The sequence below is a fragment of the Sphaerodactylus townsendi genome, linkage group LG03 (assembly GCF_021028975.2).
Source record: "Sphaerodactylus townsendi isolate TG3544 linkage group LG03, MPM_Stown_v2.3, whole genome shotgun sequence".
In the NCBI taxonomy this organism is placed as follows: domain Eukaryota; kingdom Metazoa; phylum Chordata; class Lepidosauria; order Squamata; family Sphaerodactylidae; genus Sphaerodactylus; species Sphaerodactylus townsendi.
In genome coordinates, this window is record NC_059427.1 from 142,192,905 (window position 1) to 142,219,267 (window position 26,363).

The following is a 26,363-nucleotide window of genomic DNA, read 5'->3' on the forward strand; positions in this document are numbered from 1 at the left end:
CAATGGCGTTATGCCCCACTGACGTCCCTCCCCAGCTTCCACCCCAGGGGCGTAACGAGGCAGCCCTGGGCAAACTGTAGCCCTGGGCAAAACCTGAGTTGGATGCCCCCCCCCCCATGGGCGGCCACTCCACCATGACCAAAAATTTTTTTGCACCAGGACACTGGTGCCTGTAGAGGGTGCATCTTTAGACATATCAGCACCAAAATTTCAGCATATCATCAGGAGACTGTCCTTATGCTACTCCCCAAGTTTGGTGAGGTTTGGTTCAGGGGGGTCAAAGTTATGGACCCTCAAAACTGTAGCCCCCATCTCCTATTAGCTCCCATTGGAAACAATGGGGGATAGGGGCACCCCCTTTGGGAGTCCATAACTTTGGACTCCCTGAACCAAACCTCACCACACTTGGGGGGTATCATAAGGACAGTCTCCTAATGATACGCTGAAATTTTGGTGCCGCTAGCCTAAAAACTGCGCCCCCTGCAGGCCAAAAATGGAAAACCACTAAAATACCCAAAAACGAACCCAGCATTTTGATGCCCCCCCCACAAGGTGATGCCCTGGGCAGCTGCCCACCTTGCCCAATGGGCATTACGCCAGTGTTCCACCCCCAGACCCCCAGGAGTTCCGCAACCTAGAACTGGCAGCCCTACCTCGACCCCCCAGCAGTGAGGATGGAGTTGCCACCACAGCCAGAGTGTGAGTTCCTTTCCGCTTGGCGGTTTCCTTTGCTCTTGGTGGTTCTCCAAGAGCAGTCACACCCTCCCAGCCTAGCCAGGGGCTGATGGGAATTGTAGTTCATGAACATCTGGAGTGCCATCGGTTCGCCACCACTGGCCTAGCCTAACACCCAGGGTTCTTGTGAGGATGAAATGGAGGAGAGACGGATATTGTCAGCCGGCTTTAGGCCATGCTGGGGGGAAAGTGGGATAGAAATGAAGCAAACATCACCAGACCACGGCCACACAGCTTGAAAAACTGCAAAACCCAGAGGCTGAAAGGGGCGGCTGTCATTATTATTATTTTTTTTAGCCCGGTTGCAAATGTGATAAGGACCAGTTGCTTTTTACTGAGTCAGGTTTCTGGGCTATCTAACTCAGCCCGGGCTTCCTAACGTGCCCAAACTCCACCTGGCCCCGGCCCCCCCGGGGATTTGCACAAAATGGTGAGCTGCTTCAATTTGGTCTCGCTATGGACGCGCGTGCACACAGAGATGTGTGCGCGCATGGTGCCCAATCAATCCTATGGCTAGACTTTTGGGAAACCTATGGCTAGACTTTTGCCCAAGTAATCAAAAGTTACAGCCAGCATGGTACAGTGGTTGGAGAGTCCGACTAGGATCAGAGAGACTCAGGTTCGAATCCTCATGGTGTGCCTGCAGCCTTGGCTGGAATCGAGTGAAACGCTGGGAGCAGTAAGTACCAGACCTCAGCCAGACAGCCCCCACCCCCACAAATCCACAACAGCCAGGAAAGTATTTTGAGGATTGCAATGTCAGTTCTGCTGGCCTTCTCCTATAGAGACCCCTGGTCTTCATGCCCAGATTTTTTTTGGGGGGGGGGAGGGGGAGGAGAGGAAAGAGAAGAAGAAGAGTTTGGATTTATATTCCCCCCTTCCTCTCCGGTAAGGAGACTCAAAGGGGGTTACAATCTCCTCCCCCCCCCCCACAACAAACACCCTGTGAGATGGGTGGGGCTGAGAGAGCTCCGAAGAGCTGTGACTTGCCCAGCTGGCACAGTGGTGAAGTGCACAAGGTAATCTGGTTCACCAGATAAGCCTCTACCACTCTGGTGGAGGAGCGGGGAATCAAACCCGGTTCTCCATGTTAGAGTGCACCTGCTCTGAACCACTATCCCGGGGCAAAAACGCCTTCCCCGGCAGCGCGGTTGCGCAAAACCGGGGCAGAGATGCTTCATGGGTGCCCCGCCGCCCTCTGGTGGACGGAGCGCGGCGTAAAAGCGCGATAAGTTGGGGGGGAGGGGGCGCCCCTCGGCTGGCAGCAGGTCCTCCGGGGAGGCGTTCGGGGCAAGGGCCAGGAGGGGGAGGGCAGCCGGGCCAGGGGGGGGGGGGCAGCCGGGCCAGGAGGGGGGGGCAGCCGGGCCAGGAGGGGGGGCCAGGAGGGGGGGGGCGGCCGTGCGCGCAGCCTTTGCAGCCGTGGCGCCAGGGGCCCTTTGTCCAACCCCGCCGGGGGCCCGGAGCTGGCCCTGCGCCTCGGGGTGGCGTCGTCGCCCTCGGCCTGTGCGGGCTGCGCGGCCCCCCGACGGCGCAGCCCCGCCCGGCCGAGCCGTCCCGAGCGGCAGGCGGGGGTGGAGCGGCGGCGGCGCAGGGCTCCGGAGAGGCCGTCGGGGCGCGCCCGGCGGGAAGGCTGCCGCCGCCGCTGCTCCTCCTTCCCGCCGCCGCCGCCCCTCCTCCTGCTCGGCTCCCGCCCGGCAGCCGCGCAGCCGTTCTCCGGCAGGGCGGGCGGGCGGGCGGGCGGCGGTGGCGCGGCGGCAGCGCTGCGAGGGGCGGCTGGCCATGGAGGGGGCGCCCGCGGCGGCGCGGTGGTCCCGGAGCTGTGGGCGGGCGGCGGCGCGGCGCTGAGGGCGGGGGTCGCGTGCCTGCCTGCCTGCCCGTCGGAAGGCAGGCGGGAGGATGGAGGCGGCCGCGGGGCCGGGCGCGCCGGCGAAGAAGAGCCTGTCGCTGTCGCTGCCGGCGGGGGGGCCCCGCGAGGGCCAGGCCACCCTGAAGCCCCCCCCGCAGCACCTGTGGCGCCAGCCGCGCACCCCCATCCGCATCCAGCAGCGCGGCTACTCCGACACCGAGCGCCCCTCCGCCCGCCACATCGAGCGCGCCGACGCCGTCGACACCAGCCACCGGCCCGGCCTGCAGAAGACCCGCATGTCCTGGCCCTCCTCCTTCCACGGCACCACCAACAGCGGCGGCGGCGGCGGCGGCGGCGGGACCAAGCGGTAGGTAGGCGGCGGGGCGCGGGTGCCGGGTGGGGGTGCCAACCGCCCGGGGGGCTCCTGGAGACCCCTGCCAAAAATGGCAGGTTTGGGGGAGGGAGGGACCCTGAGCTCCCTTCACACACACCCCCCCTCCTGCTGGGGTTGGATGGATCCATCTGCCCCCTTTACAGGCGCTGCCCCACAATCTCCCAAAAAATTCCAGTCCAGAGTTGGCCACAGTGTTGGAGGTTGATAGTTTTAACTCCCAGAGGTTCAGAACCTGCGCCTAGGGTGTTCATGTTCCCATCAGCCCTTCCATGGGCCACTGGCCATGCTGGCAGGGGCCTGGATGGGATTTGTAGTCCATGAACATCTGGAGGAGCCATGCAGGTTGCAAGTGACTCCCCTGCAACCCCAAACTCCATCTAGGGTTCAGCTCCCCCCCCCACACACACACACAATCTACAGTTGATAGACCCCCCCCCCACACACACACACCGCCAGCAAGAGAGAGAGTTGCCAGCTCCAGGCTGAAAAATTCCTGGAGGTTTGGGGGTGGAGCCCTGAAAGCACAGGGACCCCTGTGGGGCATGATGCCATGGAACCCCCTCCGTTCCCCCCTCCCCCCATCTCTGTAGTCTGGAAATGGGCTGTAATTCCCTGGCTATTCAGTTCCACTGATCCCAACTCTCCAGGAATCTCTCAGCCTGGAGTTGACACCCATAACTAAAAACATGGGGGGGGGGGTGAGAGAGAAATCTGGTCTTCCTCCACTACAAGCGCCTGGCATGCACGGTGTGGAACAGCCTTCCCTTCAGGTTCTCAGCGGGAACAAAAGACGTATTCTCTCACCCCCCCCCCCATCTCACCCCCCCCCCCAACTCCTAGCTGCAAAGGTGCCAACAATAGTTCCTTTGGGGCCCCGGGGGAAGCTGCTGTCGCCTACTCGGTAGTTTCCAGCGCTGAATTCGCACTCCAAGCTCTGCTTAGTGATGTCCGAAAGTGGCACGTAGAAAGGCTGGGCGGGTGTGGGGTGTGTGGTCAGGTTGCCAACCCCAGCAAAATTCTGGAGATTGAGGAGGGGGTGTCTGAGGAGGGATTTCCCTCGGCATGAGTGGAGTCTGCCCTCTGAAGCCCCTCAGGGCACTGATCTCTGTCGTTTGGAATTCTGTTAAAATTCCAGCAGATTTCTAGGCCTCCCCTGGAGGTTGGCACCCTTGGGATGTGGAGGAAGGGCAGCATGAAACGGTCTCTTTCAGCTTTTGGGTTCCCCCGGCCGCTTTCTCCCCCAAGGGGGTCAGACTTCTATAATACTTTAGCTGCTGGTTTCTAGTGGAAAGCAGAAGCGGCTTTTGGGCTGGCACGGGTCCAAAGCTCCGGTTCTAACTGGCTTTTGAAACACGTGCGCTTGGGTCGTAAAGAGGGTCTTTCTCCCTTGATGAGGTTGGCGCCAGGTTGGCAGGGGGCTCAGGAGGGAGTGCGCCACCACACCTGGCAGCTGCGGCGCGCTTTTTGCTGACGATAGTGATTTATCTACGGAACGGGTGTGTAGTCTTTTCAGGTAGTGTTTGGTGTGATACAGACAGGTGAGACGTGCAACCGGTGTAATACAAAAAGGTGATGCGGGCAACTGGATTGTGACCTTTCCTTTCTCCCCCCCCCCCCACTTCCCTGGTGTTTTGGAAGGCCAAATTGTGTGATGGGGGCCCGCCTCTCCGTGAGAGAGGGCAGTTGTGGATGATCCAACGGTGAGACTTCCGATCCACACCTGGTGCGTGTGTTTCCCTTGAAAAGTAGCAGAGTGCACAGAGGCTGAACACAGGGAAGCTTACCTGAGCACACACGCGTGGCTGAGCTTGCTAGAGAGAACTTCAGACACAAAAGAAAGTCAGAGTCATTTGTAGTTTCTAATCTAATGAAAAGAGTATTTATTAGTGAACTCCATTCTGGATAGAAAGGTGGAGAGATAGGTTCATTATCTAGTCTAATCTAGCTGGATGGAGGCGGATGCGTAGGAGGCACATCCTCTCCCTAGGCATGGTGAAGGTAAGATGGAGAGGGTCGAGAAGAAGGCGGAAGCAAGGGAGGAAGTCCCTAAGAGTATCAGTCTACATCAAAGGGATAGAGTCAGCATGATAGAGTAAAGGTGACAAATTCCTAAGTCCCTATCTAGCCACTAGCTCGCTAGTAAAAAACCCCTCTGTAGGATGAGGCAGGAAACAGCGTAAAGTCCCTTTTCTTCCAACACCCCCTCTCGATGTTTCTTGACTCAAGTAGTCAGGTTTATCTTGCTTCTAAGCTTCTCAAAAGCTGGTTTCGGTAGGGGTTTAGTGAAGAGATCTGCAAGCATCTCAGTGGTGTTGATCAGTTGAATGACGCCATCCTTTTGCAGATGTCTCACTATGTGGTACTTTGGATCAATGTGCTTGGTTCGTTTCTTCACGTCTTCTTGTTTGGATAGTTTGATGCAGCTTTGGTTGTCTTCATACACTGGTATAGGAAGTGATGGTTCCTTGCCGAAGTCTTTTAGTAGTTGACATATCCATTGTAGTTCGTGACAAGCGTGAGCAGCTGATACATATTCCGCTTCTGTGGTAGATGCTGCTGTTATTTCTTGTTTGGTACTTGACCAACTAATAGGGCCATTTCCAAAGAAAATGATCTGCCCTTTCTTCCAACAATAACAAACTGCAACAAGAGAGAGGGAGGGAATGACCTCTGGAAACTGAAATCTGGAGGCACAGGCTGTCTTTTTTTGTTTTGTTTTCGGGGCGTTGAGAATGAGATCTTTTGAATGCGTGAAAGCTGCACTCTGTAGCTTCTTGGCCTCTACCCCCGTGAGAGTTTTCAACCAGCAGGCAAAGAGGTGGCAGGCCTGCATCGAGCCTTTCGGCCCCGTGGAAAGCGACCCGGGAAGCTGTTCACAGCATGGGAATAAATTGTGTTCACCACTAACCTCTGGTATTAGACACACAGCTGCAGTGTTAGGTTTGAAAACAAGAAACCCCTCCTGAGTCCCCCCTCCCCCCGTATCTCTAGGGCTAGGCTCCAGCTGGCGGGGGCATTATACCTGCCAGTTCTGAAGGAGAAGCTCCCAGCTGCTCTGCGACCTGTCGGGTCGATCTCCGTGTTTGAGATTTCTCAGCAGGTTCGTCTGTGGGCTGCCAACGTAGGAAGTTAGAAATCTCTGACCAGTTCCTGCCGGCCACGGTCTAATTGGAAGGGAGTTTCTTGCCTACCTATAACTTCATGTTCACACACACCAGCTCTCTATTCTATGACCACGTATTTGTGTCCTGGGTGCTTGGACCATTTGGTAGCTGGTATCCCGTAGGCCGTAGGCCGTTTGCTGCCCCACTGTCCCTCTTCAGAGAGATGTTGAGAGTTGCCGCTAGTAGGTGGATTCTGCCACCCTGTCTGTTCCCTTTCAGACTGATCCTTTATCTGTCGGTGGGCAGCGCAGTGGAGTTGGGTGTTTTGGCTAAATGTACTGGAGGGAAGAAGAAGAAGAATAGGATTTATATCCCACCCCCTTTCTCTCCTGTAAGGAGACTCAAAGGGACTTACAAACTCCTTTCCCTTCCCCACCCCCCCAACAAACACCCTGTGAGGTGGGTGGGGCTGAGAGCTCTCCAAAGAGCTCTCCAAGGTCACCCAGCTGGTACTTGTTGGAGTGCACAAGCGAATCTGGTTCACCAGATAAGCCTCCACAACCCAAGTGGCAGAGTGGGGAATCACACCCGGTTCTCCAGATTAGAGTGCACGTGTTCTTAACCAGTACGCCACACTGGAAGAAATAGATGCCTTGTCCTGGATCGGCCTACCTGTACTTTCTTTGAACGGTGCACTGTTTTGTGGTGGTTTTTCCAGGCGGTGAGGCCGTGGTCTGGCGGATTGGACCTGACACCACAGCCCGGGAAACTCACAGCAGCCTGTTGCTTCCTGCTGCGAAACCCTTTGACAGTACAGTCAGCTGTTCCGATTTTTGGGAGCGCCAGAGAGAATAATCTCCGAGGCCCGTCAGTTCTAGCTCCAGCCCCCCAAATTAGGTTTGCTCACCGCTCTTTCCAGACCGGCTGCTGACCACGCACTGCCTGCAGGCCTCCGATGGAAGAGGTGCCGTTAATAATAAGGCATTTTTCCTTGCCTCTTCTTGCACCGAAGGAAAAGCAAACGCTTCCGGGGTGATAAATATTGCTGTGTGGCATTTTGTGGATGGAGCGCTGCTTTGTGGCTGGCTGGCTGCCTCCCTTTTCTCCAAATGTGAGAATGCTTGCCTGTCTCCGCTTCGCTTTCCGGTTGAGCCTTTCCCATCAACTGTTCCTGACAGCCCTGACCTGAGCGGTAAAAGCATTTCCACCTCCCTGGGAAGGTGCGGCCCCTGCAAATGAACGCAAGTTGTCATTCCCGCGCCTTCCCCGTCTCCTTAATGGGTAGTTCCAGCTGGCTGGGGCGGTGGGGGGGGGGGGCACTGACATATGTCTCGATGGAGCTGCGAGAAGAGTTGGAAACAGGAGACGGGGGAGGGAGTGGATGAAGTAATAGGTTCACCATCTGTTCCGGGGGGATCACATCCAAACATGGGGTGAGGCTGACTGCTGGGGTTGGGGTCTCCCAGCCCACTCGGCCTCGGCCCTTCTGCTGCCGCTTGAGCAAAACATGAATCGCTCGCCACGGTGAAGTGTTCGGTGCCAGGCAGCGCAAACAAACATGGGTACGAAACAGGAGTTTCAGCTTTTTAGCCCGGCATTTTGTTTCTTCTTTTTTTAAAAAGGTTTCTTAAAAATAAATAAATAAAGCTTTATTAGTCATTCACAATTACATTTAACAAGTTTAGGCAAGAAAGAAAGAAAGAGAAGAGAATAAAGAGTGAAGAAAAATAAAAAGAGAGAGAGACAAGAAAAGGCTTCCGACTAGAATTGCACATAGCATTGTCTTGTCTTGAACCGTCTCAAAATAACCGTCTATGTAAGGTCAGATATATTACAAATACAAATTACATTACATATTATTGGTTTTCTTATTTTGGTGACAAAGCCTTTCTGATTTCCGGCAAAGGAAAGGACGTTTTCATCTGATTATCGCAATTTTAAATTATTTGTTATATCTAAAGGGAAGGAAGAAAAATACAAAGTTATAAATATATAAATTCTCAACGTTAAATAGATTGGTTTTGTTTTGTTTCTTGTTGGGCCGCCGATCAAGGCCATCCAGTCCTCTGACTAGCAAGTGAGCAGGAAGTCAGTCTTTTCCTGAAACCCCGGCAGTTTCCCACTATTGTTCCAACAAAGTTGTTGGGTTTCCCACGAGGAATTCTTTACAGAGACGTCTTGTCTGTCTCCCGAGGAGATATGCCCTATGAGTAGGGTGGCGTGTAGGTCGTGAATACTTCAGGAATGGAGAGAAAAGCACCATGTGGCGTGGGGCACAGCGTCCCGTTGTCTGAGAATCTCAGCTTTGATTTTAATTTTTTCTCCCCTGGACTTTCAGGCAAAGATGAGTTTGGAAGAAGGGCTCAGGGTTTTAGGAAAGATATGCTTGGAAGTGTTTAGATGATTGCCTGGTGAAATCTCCGAAGGGGTTTGGGGTGGGGGGTTCAGTGCTGTGTCCGGGTCATTGGCACTGCAAATGATTAGAAGAAGACGAGGTATATGTAACCAGCCTGCGGTATGTTACCACTGCCATTCTGGGGCATTCTTTCCTTGATGTTTACTTTATGGCTTCACATGCTAAGTAGATAACAAGGCTTTCCCCTGACACTTTGGTCTCATGAGAACTGGGATTGTTTCTGTTACCTTGTGGGGGCAGAACGCCAGGTGGCTCTCTATCTCTGTCACCGACCTTGGGGCACCTTAGCTCCAAACTAGCTCTTTCTCACATTTCTTGGGAAAATGGGAGCGGAGACTAACATCTGAATAAAGCGGATAGCAAATGCCAGGTTTGCCAGAACTGGCGTTGACAAACTGGGTGCTTCGATGCCTATCAATAAACGCTACTGATCAACAATACAGATTCTGTTTATTGCTTCAAGGGTTGAGACCTAACACCGGCATGTCTGATTAAAGAATCTGGCAAGAGGGTGTTTTGAAAGACCCCGGAGGGCAGCTGCTAGTCAGAGTAGACAATGGACCAAGAGTCTGATGCAGTATAATTCATTTCCAAAGATTCATGTTTTTTGTCCTGTTTCGAAAACGTAGTTGGTGATTCACAAAGTAAAGTCAAGGCAATAAAGCAGAATGGCAATTGTAAACAACAAGCCAACCAGCAGCATGGCAATTGTAAACAAGAGGCAGTATGGTCTAGTGCAGTGGTGGCGAACCTTTGGCACTCCAGATGTTATGGACTACAATTCCCATCAGCCCTTGCCAGCATGACCAATTGGTGGGGGGGGGAAGAAGAAGAAGAAGAAGAAGAAGAAGAAGAAGAAGAAGAAGAAGAAAGAGGAGGAGGAGGAGGAGGAGGAGGAGAAGTTTGGATTTATATCCCCCTTTTCTCTCCTGTAAGGAGACTCAAAGGGACTTACAATCTCCTTTCCCCCTCCCGCCCCACAACAAACACCCTGTGAGGTGGGTGGGGCTGATCCAAAGAACTGGGAGTAGCCCAAGGTCACCCAGCTGGCATGTGTTGGAGTGCACAAGCTAATCTGGTTCACCAGATAAGCCTCCACAGCTCAAGTGGCAGAGCAGAGAGTCAAACCTGGTTCTCCAGATTAGAGTGCACCGCCTGTTAACCACTACACCACCCTGGCCGTGCTGGATCAGTCCAATCACCCTCTATAAGCCTCCCACGAGGCAGGGCATGAAGGCTAGATCGTACACAGCTTATACACACCCAGGCAAAAGCCTCATGGCCGATGCTGTGCAATAGAGCTACACACCCGCTCTTTCCAGCAGATGTCATTCCCTGCTACATCTGCAGGGTGAAGGGATGCTTTAACTGGTTTAAGGGAGGTCTGTTTTTTTTCCCCTTGGAGAAAAAGAGGGTAAAACTTCCAGTTCTTTTGGTAGCAAGATGCCATCCTATAACACACATCGTCTGCCTATATTTAATGGAGATCCAGAAAGGGATTTTTCTTTTTAGTTATGGCTTTTGAAGAACTGCCAACTTGACCAAAGTGATTTCCAGAATCATAAGGAAAAATAATGACAAATAACTCTCAAGTTCAGAGGGGAACCAGATCAAGATCCCCAGCGTGGCATCCGTGGGCACCATGGAATTTGCTGAGATCCTTTTCTGATGTTTGCCAGGTGAGACCAGATGGCTCTTCTGCCCAGGAGGGTTTCAGGTGGGCCATTGGACATTTAATTGGCTGAGCAGTTTTTTAAAAAATATGTTGGCTTAGGAGCAGCTCAAAAGGATCTTCATTGACTGACTGACTGACTGACTGACTATAACAAGGGTCTGCAACCTGCAGCTCTCCAGATGTTCATGGACTACAATTCCCATCAGCCCCTGCCAGCATGGCCAATTGGCTCTGCTGGCAGGGGCTAATGGGAATTGTAGTCCGTGAACATCTGGAGAGCCACAGGTTGCAGACCCCTGAGTCAGCAGCAGCAGTAGCTGGGCAGAACGATACTGAGGTCAAAGTGATTGTCTGCACAATCGGCATGTTTTCCAGGACATTTTCGATCCAGCCAATTGGCCATGCTGGCAGGGGCTGATGGGATTTGTAGCCCGTGAACATCTGGAGAGCCACAGGTTGCAGACCCCTGGACTATAAGCTATGTATTTAAGCAGGAAAATATTTTAAAGCACATTCATTTTAAAAGGCATCCTGTGATGCAGAGCTTCTGTCTGAAATGCTGTAGAGCTATAATCAGAGTTGCGTATAACCTAAGGTGACCAGATGGTCACCTTTGTGATTCGGGACGGGGAGGCAGCGGCGGCGTGCGCGCACGCGCCTGCAGCAGCGCATGGGCTTCTGGGGCTCGCCGTTTGCCGCCCTGTCACAGGGCGGCAAACGGCAAGCCCCAGAAGCCTGTGCGCTCCTGCGGCCGGGCGCACGGGAGGCTGCCGCACTGCCTTGCGCCCCCAAGGCAGTGCAGCAGCCTCCCCACAATCGGGACAATTTGTTGAACCCGCGGGACGCGGGACAAATTGTCCAAAGGCGGGCCGGTCCCGCCAAAAGCGGGACGGCTGGTCAGCCTAGTATAACCTCTCTCCCTGGCATTTTGTGTGCTTGGCTCTGCCCCTTGTGGCAGCCATTTTGTGATTGTCTCCGCCTCCTGCAGCAGACATTTTGTGGCTGCACCCACCGCCCTTTAACTGAAAGTCCAAGGCACTTGCTGCATAAACATTGGGGGCCCCAGAATTAGATCATCTTGCAATAGTCGCTGTAAGACCTACAGACATATCTGAAAGTTACAAGCAGCCTGACATTTTTAGACCTTGAGAAAGCATTTGATTGAGTGCCACGTGCACTTATTTGGCAAGCACTCCAGTCACATGGTATTCCTGAAGAGTCTTTGCGGCCAGATGTGCAGAGGCTACTTTGTAATAACTACAGACACGGCTTGGGTTGAAATGGGCCTCGGCCCTTTATTAATATAATCATTGATATAATTATTATACCGAAGCTGGGCGAGCAAGAGGAGCGCATCTTATCTGCCGGTCAGCATTCATGGCTGATCCCAGCTTCAACCCCAAACTTATTGGGGAGGACAGAGAGGTACTGGGCCATGGGGCGTCGGCCCCTTCTTCGTGGCCCCACCCTGCTGTGGTGTCGGGCTCACTAGCAGAGGCCTCTGCGGCATACGCCCTGACCCCACCCCACCCCAAGCCTCTTATGGAGGCCCCCCATAGGTGGGGATGTCTGGCATGCAAGCTTGCCCCCCCCCAAAAAAGATGCCCTCTTCTGCCCAAAACTGCCCCACAAGGGCTGCGACGATAAAGCTAAAATCCCCCCCCCTTGCTGGGGGGGGGGGGGGGGGTCAGTTTGCTTCCAGGCGTCGAAAAGGAGCTAAAGCCTCTGCATGCTGCCTTATATAGGCCACTTGCTCCACCTGGTTATGCCCACGTGCGCCATCACACTCATTGCCAGGTGGCTCGGAGACACACATGCTCCTCCTCTGGAGCTCTTACCACATGTTCTGCCCCCTGTTGCAATTATTTATTTATTTGTTTGTTTGTTTGTTTGTTTGTTTGTTTGTTTGTTTATTTGTTTATTTATTTATTTATTTATTTATTATTTGATTTAGTATACCGCCCTATCCCCAAAGGGCTCAGGGCGGTGAACAATATAAAAGCATATATAAACATAAACATATAAAAGTTTAAAATTTACATTCTAAAACAGTATCCCACGAACCCATATGCAACCCTCCCAAGAAGAATGATGGGTCCCGATGATGTTAGGGACCCTATACAGCAGGGGGGAGGATAAAAGCAGGGCACCCTCAGCGGCTGGTCTCTCCGAAGGCCCGGTGGAACAATTTGGTCTTGCAGGCCCTACGGAACTCTCCAAGGTCCCGCAGGGCCCGGACAGCTGGTGGTAGAGTGTTCCACCAGGCAGGGGCCAGAGCCGTAAAGGCCCTGGCCCGAGTGGAGGCCAGCCGCATCATTGAGGGGCCAGGGGGTCTCCAGTAAATTGGCCTCTGCTGAGCGCAGAGGTCGACTCGGGACATATGGGGTAATGCGGTCCCGAAGGTACGAGGGTCCCAGGCCGCGTAAGGCCTTAAAGGTCAGCACCCACACCTTGAAGATGATTCGGAATTCAACCGGTAACCAATTACGGGCCTAGTTGAATCTAGTGCACATTATGCTGGCAGGGGATGATGGGAACTGTAGTCCATAACATCTGGAGGGCCGCGCGTTTGACACCTATGATCTAGTGCCATGATTTTCGATGGGTACAATGATTGTACTGTAAAGCCGCCAGTCAAGTTCAACGTCCAGCAGGGATTTCATCATCATTCACTATGTCTGTTGGCGTTCCCCAGGGCTCAGCCCTTTCACCTCTGCTATGTATTCTCTGTATGGATACAGTAACAGCTGATTTACAAATGCCACATCCCTGGACGCTGCTTTATGCAGACAATGCGGCTCTTGCTCACCAATCACGTGCAGCTCTTCAACAACAATCACATGAGTGGAACAACAGATTTGCTGATTATGGATTACGGCTAAATTTACAACAAACAAAATACCTTGAATGTAGCCCTCAAACCGATGGAACAATCCAAATTAACGGCCAGGACTTGAAGAAGACCACTCCATTTAAATATCTCGGATCCCTGGTCTCAGCAGATGGGGATACCCTACCAGTTGCTCGATCTAGAAATAATGCAGCATGGATGAAGTTGCGGCAAACCACAGGAGTCCTTTGTGACAGAAGAATACCTGAACATCCGAGGGCAACTGAAGTTGGCCAAGAACTCGGAAACGTGACCAGACTCTTCATGCTCTGGTGCTCTGGTGGATGCTCTGGTGGATGCTCTCATACAAACGCAGCAAAGACTGATCTAATGCAAATCTGATACAAGTTACACCAATTACAAAGAAAATGAGGGAAACACAACTCCCGTGGTACGGGCACACGGAAGAGACTTCTGTTGCAAAAACGGCCCTGAACTTTGACCCTGGAGGCCACTGCCCCACGTGGAAGACCAAAGAAATGGTGGATGGACAGCATTGCTGAAGACACGCGTGCTGTCAACCTTACCCCTGAAAATGACTAAAATGGAGCTATTTGGCAAAGAAAATGTCAGTTCTAACCCCCTCAAGGGGAATACAGCCCAAGAAGAAGACAAGCAAACCTAAGCCAGGAGGGGGAATATATTACAAAGAGAGGTCCATTTGAAACAATAATCAGTCAAAAATAATCCAGTCCTTAGTCCTGCATTTCTGTTGCTTGTAACATTCAGTAGGAATATATGTGGTATGGATGTACACACCGTACATCTGATGAAGTGAATTCTAACTCGCAGAATGTTATTGTTAGAATGTATGTTCAATATATTGTCGAAGGCTTTCACGGCCGGAATCACTTGGGTGCTGTGTGGTTTCCGGGCTGAATAGAAGTATCCTGGCCTTTGTTTCTTTTGTCTATGGTCATCCTGTGTTTGTGTGGAGCTGGCTAGGCACTGTCTTGACTCTAACAGCATTGGCTGCCAGTGTTGAAAAATACTAGAGTACTCAGATGCTCCCACCAGTGACCTTGCTATCTCCTGTGTTACTCCCATGCTATAGTCTTCATTGTTACTCATACTTCTATTCAGATGCCCTCAACTATTGACCTGGTTGCCTTCTTTGTTACTCACAGACAATGTTTCTCCACCCACCCTGGACACTCCAACAGATATATATACTCCACTTGCTTTCCATTCCTACTATCAGATCCTCTGAAGATGCCAGCCACAGATGCAGGCGAAACGTCAGGAGAGAATGCTGCTAGAACACGGCCATACAGCCCGGAAACCACACAGCACCCAAGAATGTATGTTGTTTGTCTTCAAGGTGCCACTCGACTCTTGCTTAATTTTTCATCTACTACTTCAGTGAATTTATCTGAAAACTAAAACAGAAAGTTTATTTCATCCAACAGATATGAACATTTTGTGGAGAGACCTCTGGCTGCCCAAAGTGGCTCAGGGTATCTGAAGGGGTGGATGAGAACCATGATCTTTGGAGCATTTGCTGATTTGTTTGTTGCACCATAAAACATTTTTTTGTGATTCAAATGTTTGCAGAAGACGATGGAATTACTGCATCAGCCTTCAAATCCGCCCTCCTCTTCTAGGGTGAGACAACTCCCTTAAAACTAGATTCAAGTCCAGTAGCACTCTCAAAAACCCATACCCCAAAATCTTGTGGGTCTCTATGCTGGTACTGGACTTGGATCTAACATTTCAGCGGCAGATCAAAATGGCAGCCCTCTGAAACACACAGCTACCTCAGACGTATGACCTCCTTGGTCTGCAAGTTGCGGGTCAAAGCGTGGCCTGTAGCTTAATGGGGGACACCTGGCTTATATGGAGAAGATCCACATTTTGGCGTTATCACAGGGAGGAGTGTCAAGAAACTGCGCCCCATCATAGTTCCTTGTTCTTTTAAAAGCTTGGTGGTTGTTGGCTGCTATAAAATAGTAAGGGGGGATTTAACTAAGTCGAGTGTTAGCAAAAATACCGGAGCTCTGACCTTTTGCTAATGGATAAGGACCCAGGTGTTGGTCATCAAAATATGGCCCGCTTTGTCACTCCCTGGGACGCTAAGGTCGTAAAAACTGGCGCCTATTTCCAGGCAATTAAACTGAATTAAATTATTGCAGTATTGTGGTGAGAAGGGAGGGTTTATGGCTGCACAATACATCCTGCCTTGTTATTTCATCCTGACACTTTGGTCACCTGGGCTTGAATTAAGGACCGAACTGTGCCCCTGGATTATTCAATAACAAGACTCTGTGTTCAGATGATTTCTTTGTTATGAAACAGAATCAGGAATAAGCAATTAGACTCCTATAGCCAGAACTAAAGCAGAAGCAACAAAGTGCTCTCCTTTATAACCCACGTCATTATTTTAATCAATTATTCAATTAATTTATAGTAAAAATAATTATATAGTAAAAAAATTAAATCAAATAAAAGCCATTAAATTAATTTAAAATTTATTCCATTATAACATATTTTAATAACAATTATAAATATAAATGATTATATAAAATTAACTAATAGTATTGTAATTATAATTTAATAATAATTTTATTACTATATGTAGAACTGGACTGTTGGGCCCCAGATCGAGCGGTCCCTTTGCAACTAGAACAGTTTGACTTGGTAATATCTTGCTTTGATTTTGCTCTGAACTACTTTGGTTACTGTTTAGTTAGTTCCCATTGGGAACAGATTTCTTCGCTTTGTTCCTCACGGCTATTGTCCTCTTATTTGTATTATTGCACAATTTTAAATAATTCTCCTTTTAATCATAATTGAAGGTGTTTTGACTACAGCTGGCTTCAATCTAAGTCCAGCCCTAGACCCTTTAGGCTACATATACCCTGTTTCCCCGAATATAAGACATCCCCGGAAAATAAGACGTAGTAGAGATTTTGCTGAAGTGTGAAATATAAGGCATCCCCCGAAAGTAAGACGTAGCAAAGTTTTTGTTTGGAAGCATGCCCGACGAACAGAACACAGGAAAAATAAGACATCCCCTGAAAATAAGACATAGCGCATCTTTGGGAGCAAAAATTAATATAAGACACAGGGGAGGAAGGGGAAGGGCAAGGAGATTGTCAGCCCCTTTGAGTCTCCTGCAGGAGAGAAAGGGGGGATATAAATCCAAACTCCAAACTCTTCTTCTTCCCCTCCAACACCACCACCACCACTCCAGAGAATAACCCCAAAGTTCCTGTTAGGTTATGGTGAGGTGGGAGGGCAAAAATATGAGGTATTGGTCTGTGGGGGAGAGTTAAACTTTCCTCTTCCTACACTATAGCTCTGAACCAAGTCGTCCCCTGCATGGCTGCTTTTAAGGGATACGTCAATGATCAGTCACCGACATAATGTATGGCTTGGTCCTTACTTGAGATCTGTCCGGACAGGCTTATTGAATGCAATCGGAATGCCCAGGAATTTCCAGAAAAAAAGGGCTGGTAGTCGGGGGGGCGGGGGGGGGGGGTTGTCAGTAGAGTTATCTCTTATGCCAAAGGAAGTCCATGCTGCTGGGAAGGCGGTCTGATATTCATCATTTAACTCAGCCTCCGAACGTTCAATAATTTGCACAATAAAGCGTGTGAGCTGCTGTGTGGTATTTATAACATTTGACCCCAAATTCATGCATTTTGGGGCTGGGTGGATTCCTTCCGTACAGAAAAGGAGGATTTAACACCGTGTGCTTGATAGAGAGTCATTAATTCAGTTTGGAGAGATTAGAAGTGAGGCCTTTCACATGCTCATTTCTGTTAACAGTGCCGATGAAATTTTGAAGCTGGGCTATTATTATTTTTTAAAGGAATGCTCAGCACAACTGAAAATTCAAAGCCGTTTTAAGAGCCCGACGGACGTTTTGTAAAAAAAGGACAAACCCTGTATTTAAAAAGAAACCACTGGTTTTATCCCTACTACCTTCAAAGCCCCGGCATTCTTATTTCATCTGGAATTCTTCCCAGATGTTGATTTCTTCATGCAAACCGTGATGACTCATGTGCTTCGCATTCTTCTCAGCCAGCCTCTGTACTCCTAGGAAACCTCTTCAGCGCCCACCTTCCCAAGAGTCTATCCCCCCCCCCCCAGATACGTCTTTTGTTCCTCCCCACATTCGTATTGCTTTTATAAGTTGCAATTTAGCATTTGGATCCTGGCTCTGGTCTCTGGCCCTGACATATAAATGTGTATTTGGATTTCATGTCTCAGATTTGCTTGCCAAATTGATCCACTGTCTGATCTGAAGAAGAAGGTTGGTTTTTGTACCTCGCTTTTCTCTACCTTTAAGGGGCCTTAAATCTGCTTACAGTTCCCTTCCTCTCCCCACAACAGACACCTTGTGAGGTAGGTGGAGCCGAGAGAGTTCTGAGAAAACTTTGACTGGCCTAAGGTGACTCAGCAGGCTTCATGTGCGGGAGTAAGGAAAGAAATCTGGTTCACCAGATTAGTGTCTGCTGCTCATGCGGAGGAGTGGAGAATTGAACCTGGCTCTCCAGATTAGAGTCCACTGCTCTTAACCACTACACACCACGCTGGCTCCCACTAATTTGTCCTTTTGGTGTTCCGTAGTATCCACAAAACTCTCCTCCCAACACCCGTTTCAAAGGAATCTTTCCCGTCAGCTTTCTTTACTGTCCAACTTTCACACCCACACATTGCAACGGGGAATACTACAGTATGAATTATCTTCATCTTGACCTCCAGCGATACACCCTCCCTTGCTGGGACATTAATTTCCAGCTGAACGGGAAGATGGGGCTTATCTCTCCCTTTTGCGCTATTTTCCTGACAGTTTCAGGATCGGAAAACACTGTGTGCTGGTGCGCGTGGACAGTCTTGATGCCTTTCTCCTTGCAAACCACGATCCCAATCTGAAATCGGGCTCATGTGCATCTTGGAATGAAGTTCTCAGAGGGAAACACCTAGGAAGTGTCTGTCAACGGTCCACATCAGGGACCCGTGGACTTTGTAACACAGAAACTGGCTGATTCTTATGTGTGGCATAAAACGCTAATCTGGACATTCACTGTCTTATCTGCAGCCGATTTGTACTACAGAGAAATGCCGTTTTCCAGGACTGCTTGCTACCAATCATGCACTCTTCTTCCCTTTCCATTGGGGATAAATGTACAGTCTATTCTGGGATGGCTCATCATCTCAGGGGCAGACAGAGCAAAAAAGGACTCCACTTGTCACGTAAGAAATTCTCCAAAGTTGGGGAGCGTGTGTCTAGTTTTGGAAAGCTTGCCTCTGTGACTAATTCTCTCTTTTTTAAAAAATAGCTTGGCGGTTTGTGCTACCTTTCTTGAGTGTATTTGGCGTCAGCTCATGCCAGCTGGAACTCACCCAATCATCTGTGATCCACTAAAGAGACCTCCTGCAATCCCCTCCCTCCTTCAGAAAAGTTGTTTCTCTGTTCGACCTGGCCGCCTGCCTCGAGCCCTTCTGGACCCACCGGCTGTTTCTACTCCAATCGCTGCACCCTGAAATAATCCAGGAGGACAATTGATGGTCAGGTCTCCCATGCATGTAGGACTTGACGCTAATGCTAAGAGACACATTTTACGGGGGCCAAGTACTGAACCTAAGTGGCAGCAACATGCCCAGAGCTAAGGAAGACTTGGGGAACATCAGTTCTGAAACCGGTGTTTTCTGGAGAACACTGAGGCCTACCAAATGGAGACTGCTACTTGGGTTGTTTGTCTAGGCTGCCATTCCACGGAGCGGGCAGGATGTTTATATGTTCATCTGCATTGTTAAATGTTTGTATCCTGCCTAACTCCCAGACTTCAGGAACTCAGATCAGGTGTTGGGTGCAGCATTTCAGCTTCCTGCGTATCTCAGGTGGAGCAGCTGGGTATAGTGGTGTAGTGGATAAGACTGGAGGAGAACCAGGTTTGTTTCCTTGCTCCTCCATATGAAGCCTGCTGGGTGACCTTGGGCCAGTCGCAGTTCTCTCTGAACTCTCTCAGCCCTACCTGCCTCACAAGGTGTCTGTTGTGGAAAGAGGAAGGGAAGGAGTTTTGAAGCCTCTTTGAGACTCCTGATGGTTGAGAAAAGTTGGGTATAAAACTAAACTCTATTTCTTCCTCCCCAGGAAGCCTTCCGGGTGACCTTGAGCCAGTCACAGTCCTCTCTGAACTCTCTCAGCCACACCTATCTCACAAGGTGTCTATTGTGGGATGGGGAATGGAAAGAGTTTGTGAGCCCCTTTGAGTCTCCTTATCGTTGAAAAGAGCGGGGTATAAAGTGTGCTGTAGTGGCTAAGAGCAGCAGTGGCGTAGGAGGTTAAGAGCTCGTATATCTAATCTGGAGGAACTGGGTTTGATTCCCCACTCTGCCGCCTGAGCTGTGGAGGCTTCTCTGGGGAATTCAGATTAGCCTGGGCACTCCCACACACGCCAGCTGGGTGACCTTGGGCTAGTCACAGCTTCTCGGAGCTCTCTCAGCCCCACCTACCTCACAGGGTGTTTGTTGTGAGGGGGGAGGGGCAAGGAGATTGTCAGCCCCTTTGAGTCTCCTGCAGGAGAGAAAGGGGGGATATAAATCCAAACTCTTCTTCTTCTAAGAGAAGGTGAATTCTAATCTGGAGAACTACTCTGGAGATTGCCCACTCCTAGCATACTGGCCAGCTGTTAACCCACTCTTCTAAGCAGGGCAAGGTCAGGGAAGGAGAGCCGTTTGCCCTTGTGGGTGTCAAAAGGGGACAACAGCACCGGGCAGCTTCTGCCTTCTCAGTCTCCTTTTTTACCCAGGAGTATCAGCTGTTATCTATTTAAAGGGGTCCTTGGGAGGCTTGGCATTAGTTGTAAATGTGTTTCTCCCTAAAAACCGACAGTGGAGGTAGCGCATGCCAGTTTTAAGAGCATTTTCAAATGCTTTTTAAGGGCTAAATCGCTTAGTATTAGAGAGCCAGCGTGGGGTAGTGGTTAAGAGCAGGTACACTCTAATCTGGAGAACCAGGTTTGATTCCCTGCTCTGCCACTTGAGCTGTGGAGGCTTATCTGGTGAGCCAGATTAGCTTGTGCACTCCAACACACACCTGCTGGGCGACCTTGGGCTACTCACAGTTCTTCGGAGCTCTCTCAGCCCTATCTACCTCGCAGGGTGTTTGTTGTGAGGGGAGAAGGGAAAGGAGAAAATCAGGCCCTTTCAGTCTCCTTACAGGAGAAAAGGCGGGGGGATATAAATCCAACTCTTCTTCTTCTTAGTAAACGAGTGCTTTTTCCCCCTCTCCCAAGCTATAATCCACGGGGCCCCAATGTTTTGAGCCTACAGGCCCCTGTGGAATTTTCACATAGCATTTTAGGAGCAGCTACAAAACGGCTGCCGCGAGTTTAACTTCAATCACACAGTGGAGATCCTCGTGTCGTGGCGGCAGCTGCTGCTGATGCAATAAGTATTAAAAGCTCCACTGGCCAGTCCGCAGCCTTGATGGGCAAATGCCCACCTGGCCTCACCCACTTTACACTTGATGAGTGGCACCAGTAGGCACCATGGTGGTCATGGACACCACGTTGGAATCACTATACAAAGGAAGAAGAAGAGTTTGGATTTATATCCCACCTTTCTCTCCTGTAAGGAAGCTCCAGGTGGCTTACAAGCTCCTTTCCCTTCCTCTCCCCACAACAGACACTTCTTTTTTTAATTTGTACCCCGCCCTCCCCATAAGGGCTCAGGGCAGCAAAACAACAACAAAATCACCATCAAAACAGCAGTAAAATAACATCATAAGAACACACAAAGAACATAAGAAAGAGCCTCCTGGATCAGACCAGAGTCCACCTAGTCCAGCACTCTGCTACTCGCAATGGCCCACCAGGTGCCTTTGGGAGCTCACATGCAGGATGTGAAAGCAATGGCCTTCTGCTGCTGCTGCTGCTGCTGCTCCCGAGCATCTGGTCTGCTTAGGCATTTGCAATCTCAGATCAAGGAGGATCAAGGTTGGGAGCTAGAGATCGACTTCTCCCCCATAAATCTGTCCAAGCCCCTTTTAAAGCTACCCAGGTTAGTGGCCATCACCCTCTCCTGTGGCAGCATATCCCAAACACCAATCACACGTTGCGTGAAGAAGTGTTTCCTTTGATTAGTCCTAATTCTTCCCCCCAGCATTTTCAATGGATGCCCCCTGGTTCTAGTATTGTGAGAAAGAGAGAAATGATAACAATAAAAACAGTAAAAGCAATTCAGATGGCAGATTTATCCACCCACCCTCCCCTCATAGCGCCCACTGGAGGCCAGGCATGATAGTAGTCAGATCAGGCTGGCTGGCCAAATGGAAATGCCTGGTGGAAAAGCTCCGTCTTACAGGCCCTGCGGAATTCATTTAAAGTCCTGCAGGGCACTGATCTCACTGGGGAGCTTATTCCACCAGGTAGGGTGAGGCAGGTGGGGCTCAGAGAGCTCTGAGAGAACTTTGACTAGCACAAGGTCACCCAGCAGGAATGCACATCTAGTTCACCAGGTAAGCCTCTGCCACCCAGGTGGAGGAGTGGGGAATCAAACCCGGTTCTCCAGATTAGAACCCACCTGCAGCAGTGGAGCAGGAGGTTAAGAGCTCGTGTATCTAATCTGGAGGAACTGGGTTTGATTCCCCGCTCTGCCGCCTGACCTGTGGAGGCTTATCTGGGGAATTCAGATTAGCCTGTCCACTCCCACACACGCCAGCTGGGTGACCTTGGGCTAGTCACAGCTTCTTGGAGCTCTCTCAGCCCCACCCACCTCACAGGGTGTTTGTTGTGAGGGGGGAAGGGAAGGGATATTGTCAGCCCCTTTGAGTCTCCTGCAGGAGAGAAAGGGGGGATATAAATCCAAACTCCTCCTCCTCCTCCTCTTCTTCTTCTTCCTCTTCCTCTTCTTCTTCTTAATCACTACACCTTGCTGGCAGAGAGGTCTGGGGACGTCGTGCCCGTGACTTATGTCACCTTCTCCCTTCCCATCGTGGTGCAGACCCAATTCTGCTCTGGTTAGAACTTTTTCAGAGTGTTTCAAGCCTCACCGTTGCCTCGTTCTGCCTCAAATGCTTCTTTTCCTCTCGGGGTACGTTCTGCCCTGGTAAATATTCCGCCCTGGTAGAGCACACAGGGAATCAAATAGCGCTTGAGCACAAGGGCAGGAGCGTTTGGCGTCTTGTTGGCAGCGTGCAGGATCCAAGAGCGGATATTCAGTTTCTCTTCATTGTGGGAAAAAAAACCCACCAGTTTATAATTAGCCTCCACAGAGCACTAAACTCTGCCGACGCTTCTCCCGTGTGCTGTTTTTGCTCTGAGATATTCCAGCGGCTGCGGATGGTCCCCTGATCTCACAGCGAGGCTGAGCGGTAGCCAACATTTTAGCACCATCTGTACGCAACAAAGTGTTTTTTAAAGATCCCCTTCTTGTCTCTGTAGCCCCAACAGCGCAGCATCCAATCCTGCTAAGGAGGACAGATTTGAGGGAGGGGGGGGGGCTACAATTGGTCTGGAGGTGGCGGAGTCAAGTGCCCTTGCAGATTAGCAATGCTAGAAAGACCACCCTGCAGGGAGCTGGGTGGTGGCAACTGAGGCAAAGGGCGTAGGTTGTTCGTTAGGGCCCTGGCTCGCAGCCAGCAGTGGTCTTCCAGGGTAGAATCCCACCAAAACTTTCCCGGCTAGATTAAAAAAACCCAGTTCGCCCCTGTAATAGAAGGGACCCCATTTGATGCAAGCAAGACAGGCAGTAATAGGATTTTTTGAATGAAGTAGAAGAAGAGTTTGGGTTTATACCCCCCCCCCCTTTTTTACTCCTGTAAGAAGACTCAAAGGGGCTGACAATCTCCTTTCTCTTCCTCCACCCCAACAAACACCCTGTGAGGTGGGTGGGGCTGAGAGAGCTCAAGAAAGCTGTGACTCACCTAAGGTCACCCAGCTGGCGTGTGTTGGAGTGCACAGGCTAATCTGGTGCCCCAAATAAGCCTCCAAGTGGCAGAGCGGGGAATCAAACCCTGTTCTCCAGGTTAGAGTGCACCTGCTCTTAACCACTACGCCACTGCTGCTCCTCCTTATGAAAGATTGACTCTTGGAGAGGCCACATTATTGCAAGCAGGAACGGCTTCTGAGGTTCGTCTGTTGATTTGGGCCACCCAGGCAGAGGGAAAATGCCACTGCGGTCTTCTCTGGCCATCCTGGCATCCACAATTGAGCTACCCTTCCCATATAGCCCAGTGGTACTTCTATCTGAAACATGAATGGTCCAGCGGAGAGTTGATATTACTACATGTTGGCAGTATTTGAAAATATAGTCGCTGAGTTACTGGGCTACGCTGTTCAGGGAGGCCAGAGCCCATTTCCTGACATTTATTCTCACATATTCTTATTCTTCTTAGAGCCAGCGTGGTATAGTGGTTAAGAGCAGGTGCACTCTAATCTGGGGAACCGGGTTTGATTCCCCGCTCTGCCACTTGAGATGGGGAGGCTAGTCTGGTGAACTAGATTAGCTCGTGCACCCCAACACACGCCAGCTGGGTGACCTTGGGCTAGTCACAGTTCTTCGGAGCTCTCTCAGCCCCACCTACCTCACAAGGTGTTCGTTGTGTGTGTGTGTGTGTGTGTGTGTGTGAGTTTGTAAGCCCCTTTGAGTCTCCTGCAGGAGAGAAAGGGGGATATAAATCAAAACTCTTCTTCTTATTTACTTCTCATATGCACAGAACATTCCATGCACCTAAAAATAACTAGCCATGCCCAGTGGTGGTGGAAAGCGCTATCAAGTCACAGCCATCCACAGGCTTTTCTAAGCGAGGAACAAACAGGAGTGGTTTGCCATAACCTGTCTGCTTCTGCGGAGCACTCCTGGACTTCCTCAGTGGTCTCCCATCCCAGGTTTAACCAGGGCTGACCCTGCTTAACTTCGAAGAGGTCAAAATAGTCTGGGGCTACTCAGGTCAGGCCTCTTTACCTACTTAGAAGAAATGGTTTTTGGCTTCGTGGACAAAGAGGCTAGAATTTGTGGGGGGGTGAAGGAGAGCATGATGGGTCAACATTTATTGAGAAGAAGAAGAGTTTGGATTTATACCCCACCTTCCTCTCCTGTAAGGAGACTCAAGGTGGCCTACAAGCTCCTTTCCCCTTCTCTCCCCATAACAGACACCTTGTGAGGTGGGTGGGGCTGAGAGAGTCCTGAGAGAACTGAGACTGGCCGAAGGACACCCAGTAGGAATGTAGGAGTGCGGAAACACACCTGGTTCATCAGATAAGCCTCCGCCACTCAGGTGGAGGAGTGGGGAGTCAAACCCGGTTCTCCAGATTAGAACCCACCTGCTCTTAACCTGCACTATGTTTTATTTATATGTTGCCTTCCCCCCCCCCCATGATATCCCTAAGGCCACTGATGTTGTCCTGCCTTTTATCCTCACAACAATCTTGTGAGGTAGGCGAGGCTGTTTGTGTGAGACTAACCCAAGTGGCAGAGCGGGGAATCAAACTTTGTTCTCCAGATTAGAGTGCACCTGCTCTTAGCCACTACACCACGCTGGCTCTCTTCGAGGGGGTACAGTGGAACCTCGGTTTTCGTTGGTAATCTGTCTGAAAAGAATCGATGAAAACCGAAACCGATGAAAACTGAGGCAAACTTTTCCATAGGAATCAATGTAAATCCAATTAATCCGTTCTAGGCACTCCAAAAACATACCAAAAACACATTTTCTAGTGTTTAATGCTGAAAACAGAAACAAACAATAACACTAGGACCAGCTTCAGAGCCAGTGGACCAATGTTACACCAGAAAGCTGTCTGAAACGAGGCAAGACATTGTCATTAAACAAGTTGCAGGCACGGCCTGAAACAGCTTTGTCCGGGTGATTTTTCTCCACAAACCCCTGCACCTTACTGCAAATCAATGAAAACCGAGACAAATCGATGAAAACCGAGACAAATTTTTCACTGAAAAAATCGATGAAAACTGAAACCGATGAAAACCTAAGGCAATGAAAACCAAGGTTCCACTGTATTTGGGATGGCAAACCTGCAGCAATGAGAAGAAGAAGAATTTGGATTTATATCCCCCCTTTCTCTCCCGTAGGAGACTCAAAGGGGCTGACAATCTCCTTGCCCTTCCCCCCTCACAACAAACACCCTGTGAGGTAGGTGGGGCTGAGAGAGCTCCGAGAAGCTGTGGCTAGCCCCAGGTCACCCAGCCGGCGTGTGTGGGAGTGGACAGGCTAACCTGAATTCCCCAGATAAGCCTCCACAGCTGAGGCGGCAGAGCTGGGAATCAAACCCGGTTCCTCCAGATTAGATACACGTGCTCTTAACCTCCTACGCCACTGCTGCTCCTGTGGGGTGTCTGCCTTGAGAGGACCTTTCAGGCTGAGGCACCCCCCCCCCCCCCCCGGCCCTTGCTCCTGATCAGAGAGGGGCTTTTTTGGGTCTCAGCTGGCTCACAAGCCTTGATAAGCCCCCTCGAGGGGCCAAATCTGGCTGGCGGAGGCAGGATATTTGACAACCCTGACGTTGTCTCTTACCAAGCAACGCACAGTGTCTCGCATAGCGTGTAGATCATCATGAAATATTTAGATACAAATTATACTCCAGACGTCTATTTTTACCCAGAACTACAGAAGTAGCTAAAAAATCACATCCCGGAACATTTTACGCTGTTCGCCTTCCTGAGCGGAGCTGATGCCCTGCGTGGGAACCTCCTGGAGAGAAATGGATTTAAATCTGTGCATGTGAACTTGAATGCCTTGAAGTAGTGCCTGCGTCTGCAGGGAAATTTAAATGCCGACAAATGAACCTGGGTGGAGATAAGAAGACGAGGAGCTTGGATTTATATTCCCCCTTTCTCTCTTGTAAGGAGACTCAAAGGGGCTGACAAACTCCTGCCCCCTCCTCCGCACAACAAACACCCTGTGAGGTGGGTGGGGCTGAGAGAGATCCGAAGAACTGGGAGTAGCCCAAGGTCACCCAGCTGGCATGCGTTGGAGTGCACAAGCTAATCTGGTTCCCCAGATAAGCCTCCACAGCTCAAGCGACAGAGTGGGGAATCAAACCCAGTTGTCCAGGCTGGAGTGCACCTGCTCTTAACCACTACGCCACAAGGCATTCTCGGTTTGCCAGCTTGCAAAGCAAGCAGAGCTGAACCCAAAGCACGCCTCGAATTATTGGTGTAATAAGGAATTAGACGGACCTGAAAAAACCTTTATGAGTGAGAGAGAGCGTGGTGATAACCGGCAGATGTTCGGCATCCTTAGGAGTGGGGGGAAATGGTGTAAACAAACTGAGCCTCCACATACAGGGGCAAAAGCTTGCCAGATGCTAGATCAGCAGCCCCTAACTTTTTTGTG

General features: G+C 50.5%; 1 protein-coding gene across 1 annotated transcript in view; it reads left to right on the forward strand.

The window, feature by feature from the left end:
* Positions 1–2,631: 2,631 nt before the first annotated feature.
* LOC125427881 (cAMP-specific 3',5'-cyclic phosphodiesterase 4A-like) overlaps positions 2,632–26,363 on the forward strand; it is a 339,670-nt gene continuing 315,938 nt past the window's right edge. The window contains 1 exon segment of the mRNA XM_048487443.1: positions 2,632–2,948. Within this exon segment, the coding sequence (XP_048343400.1) occupies positions 2,632–2,948 (317 nt within the window).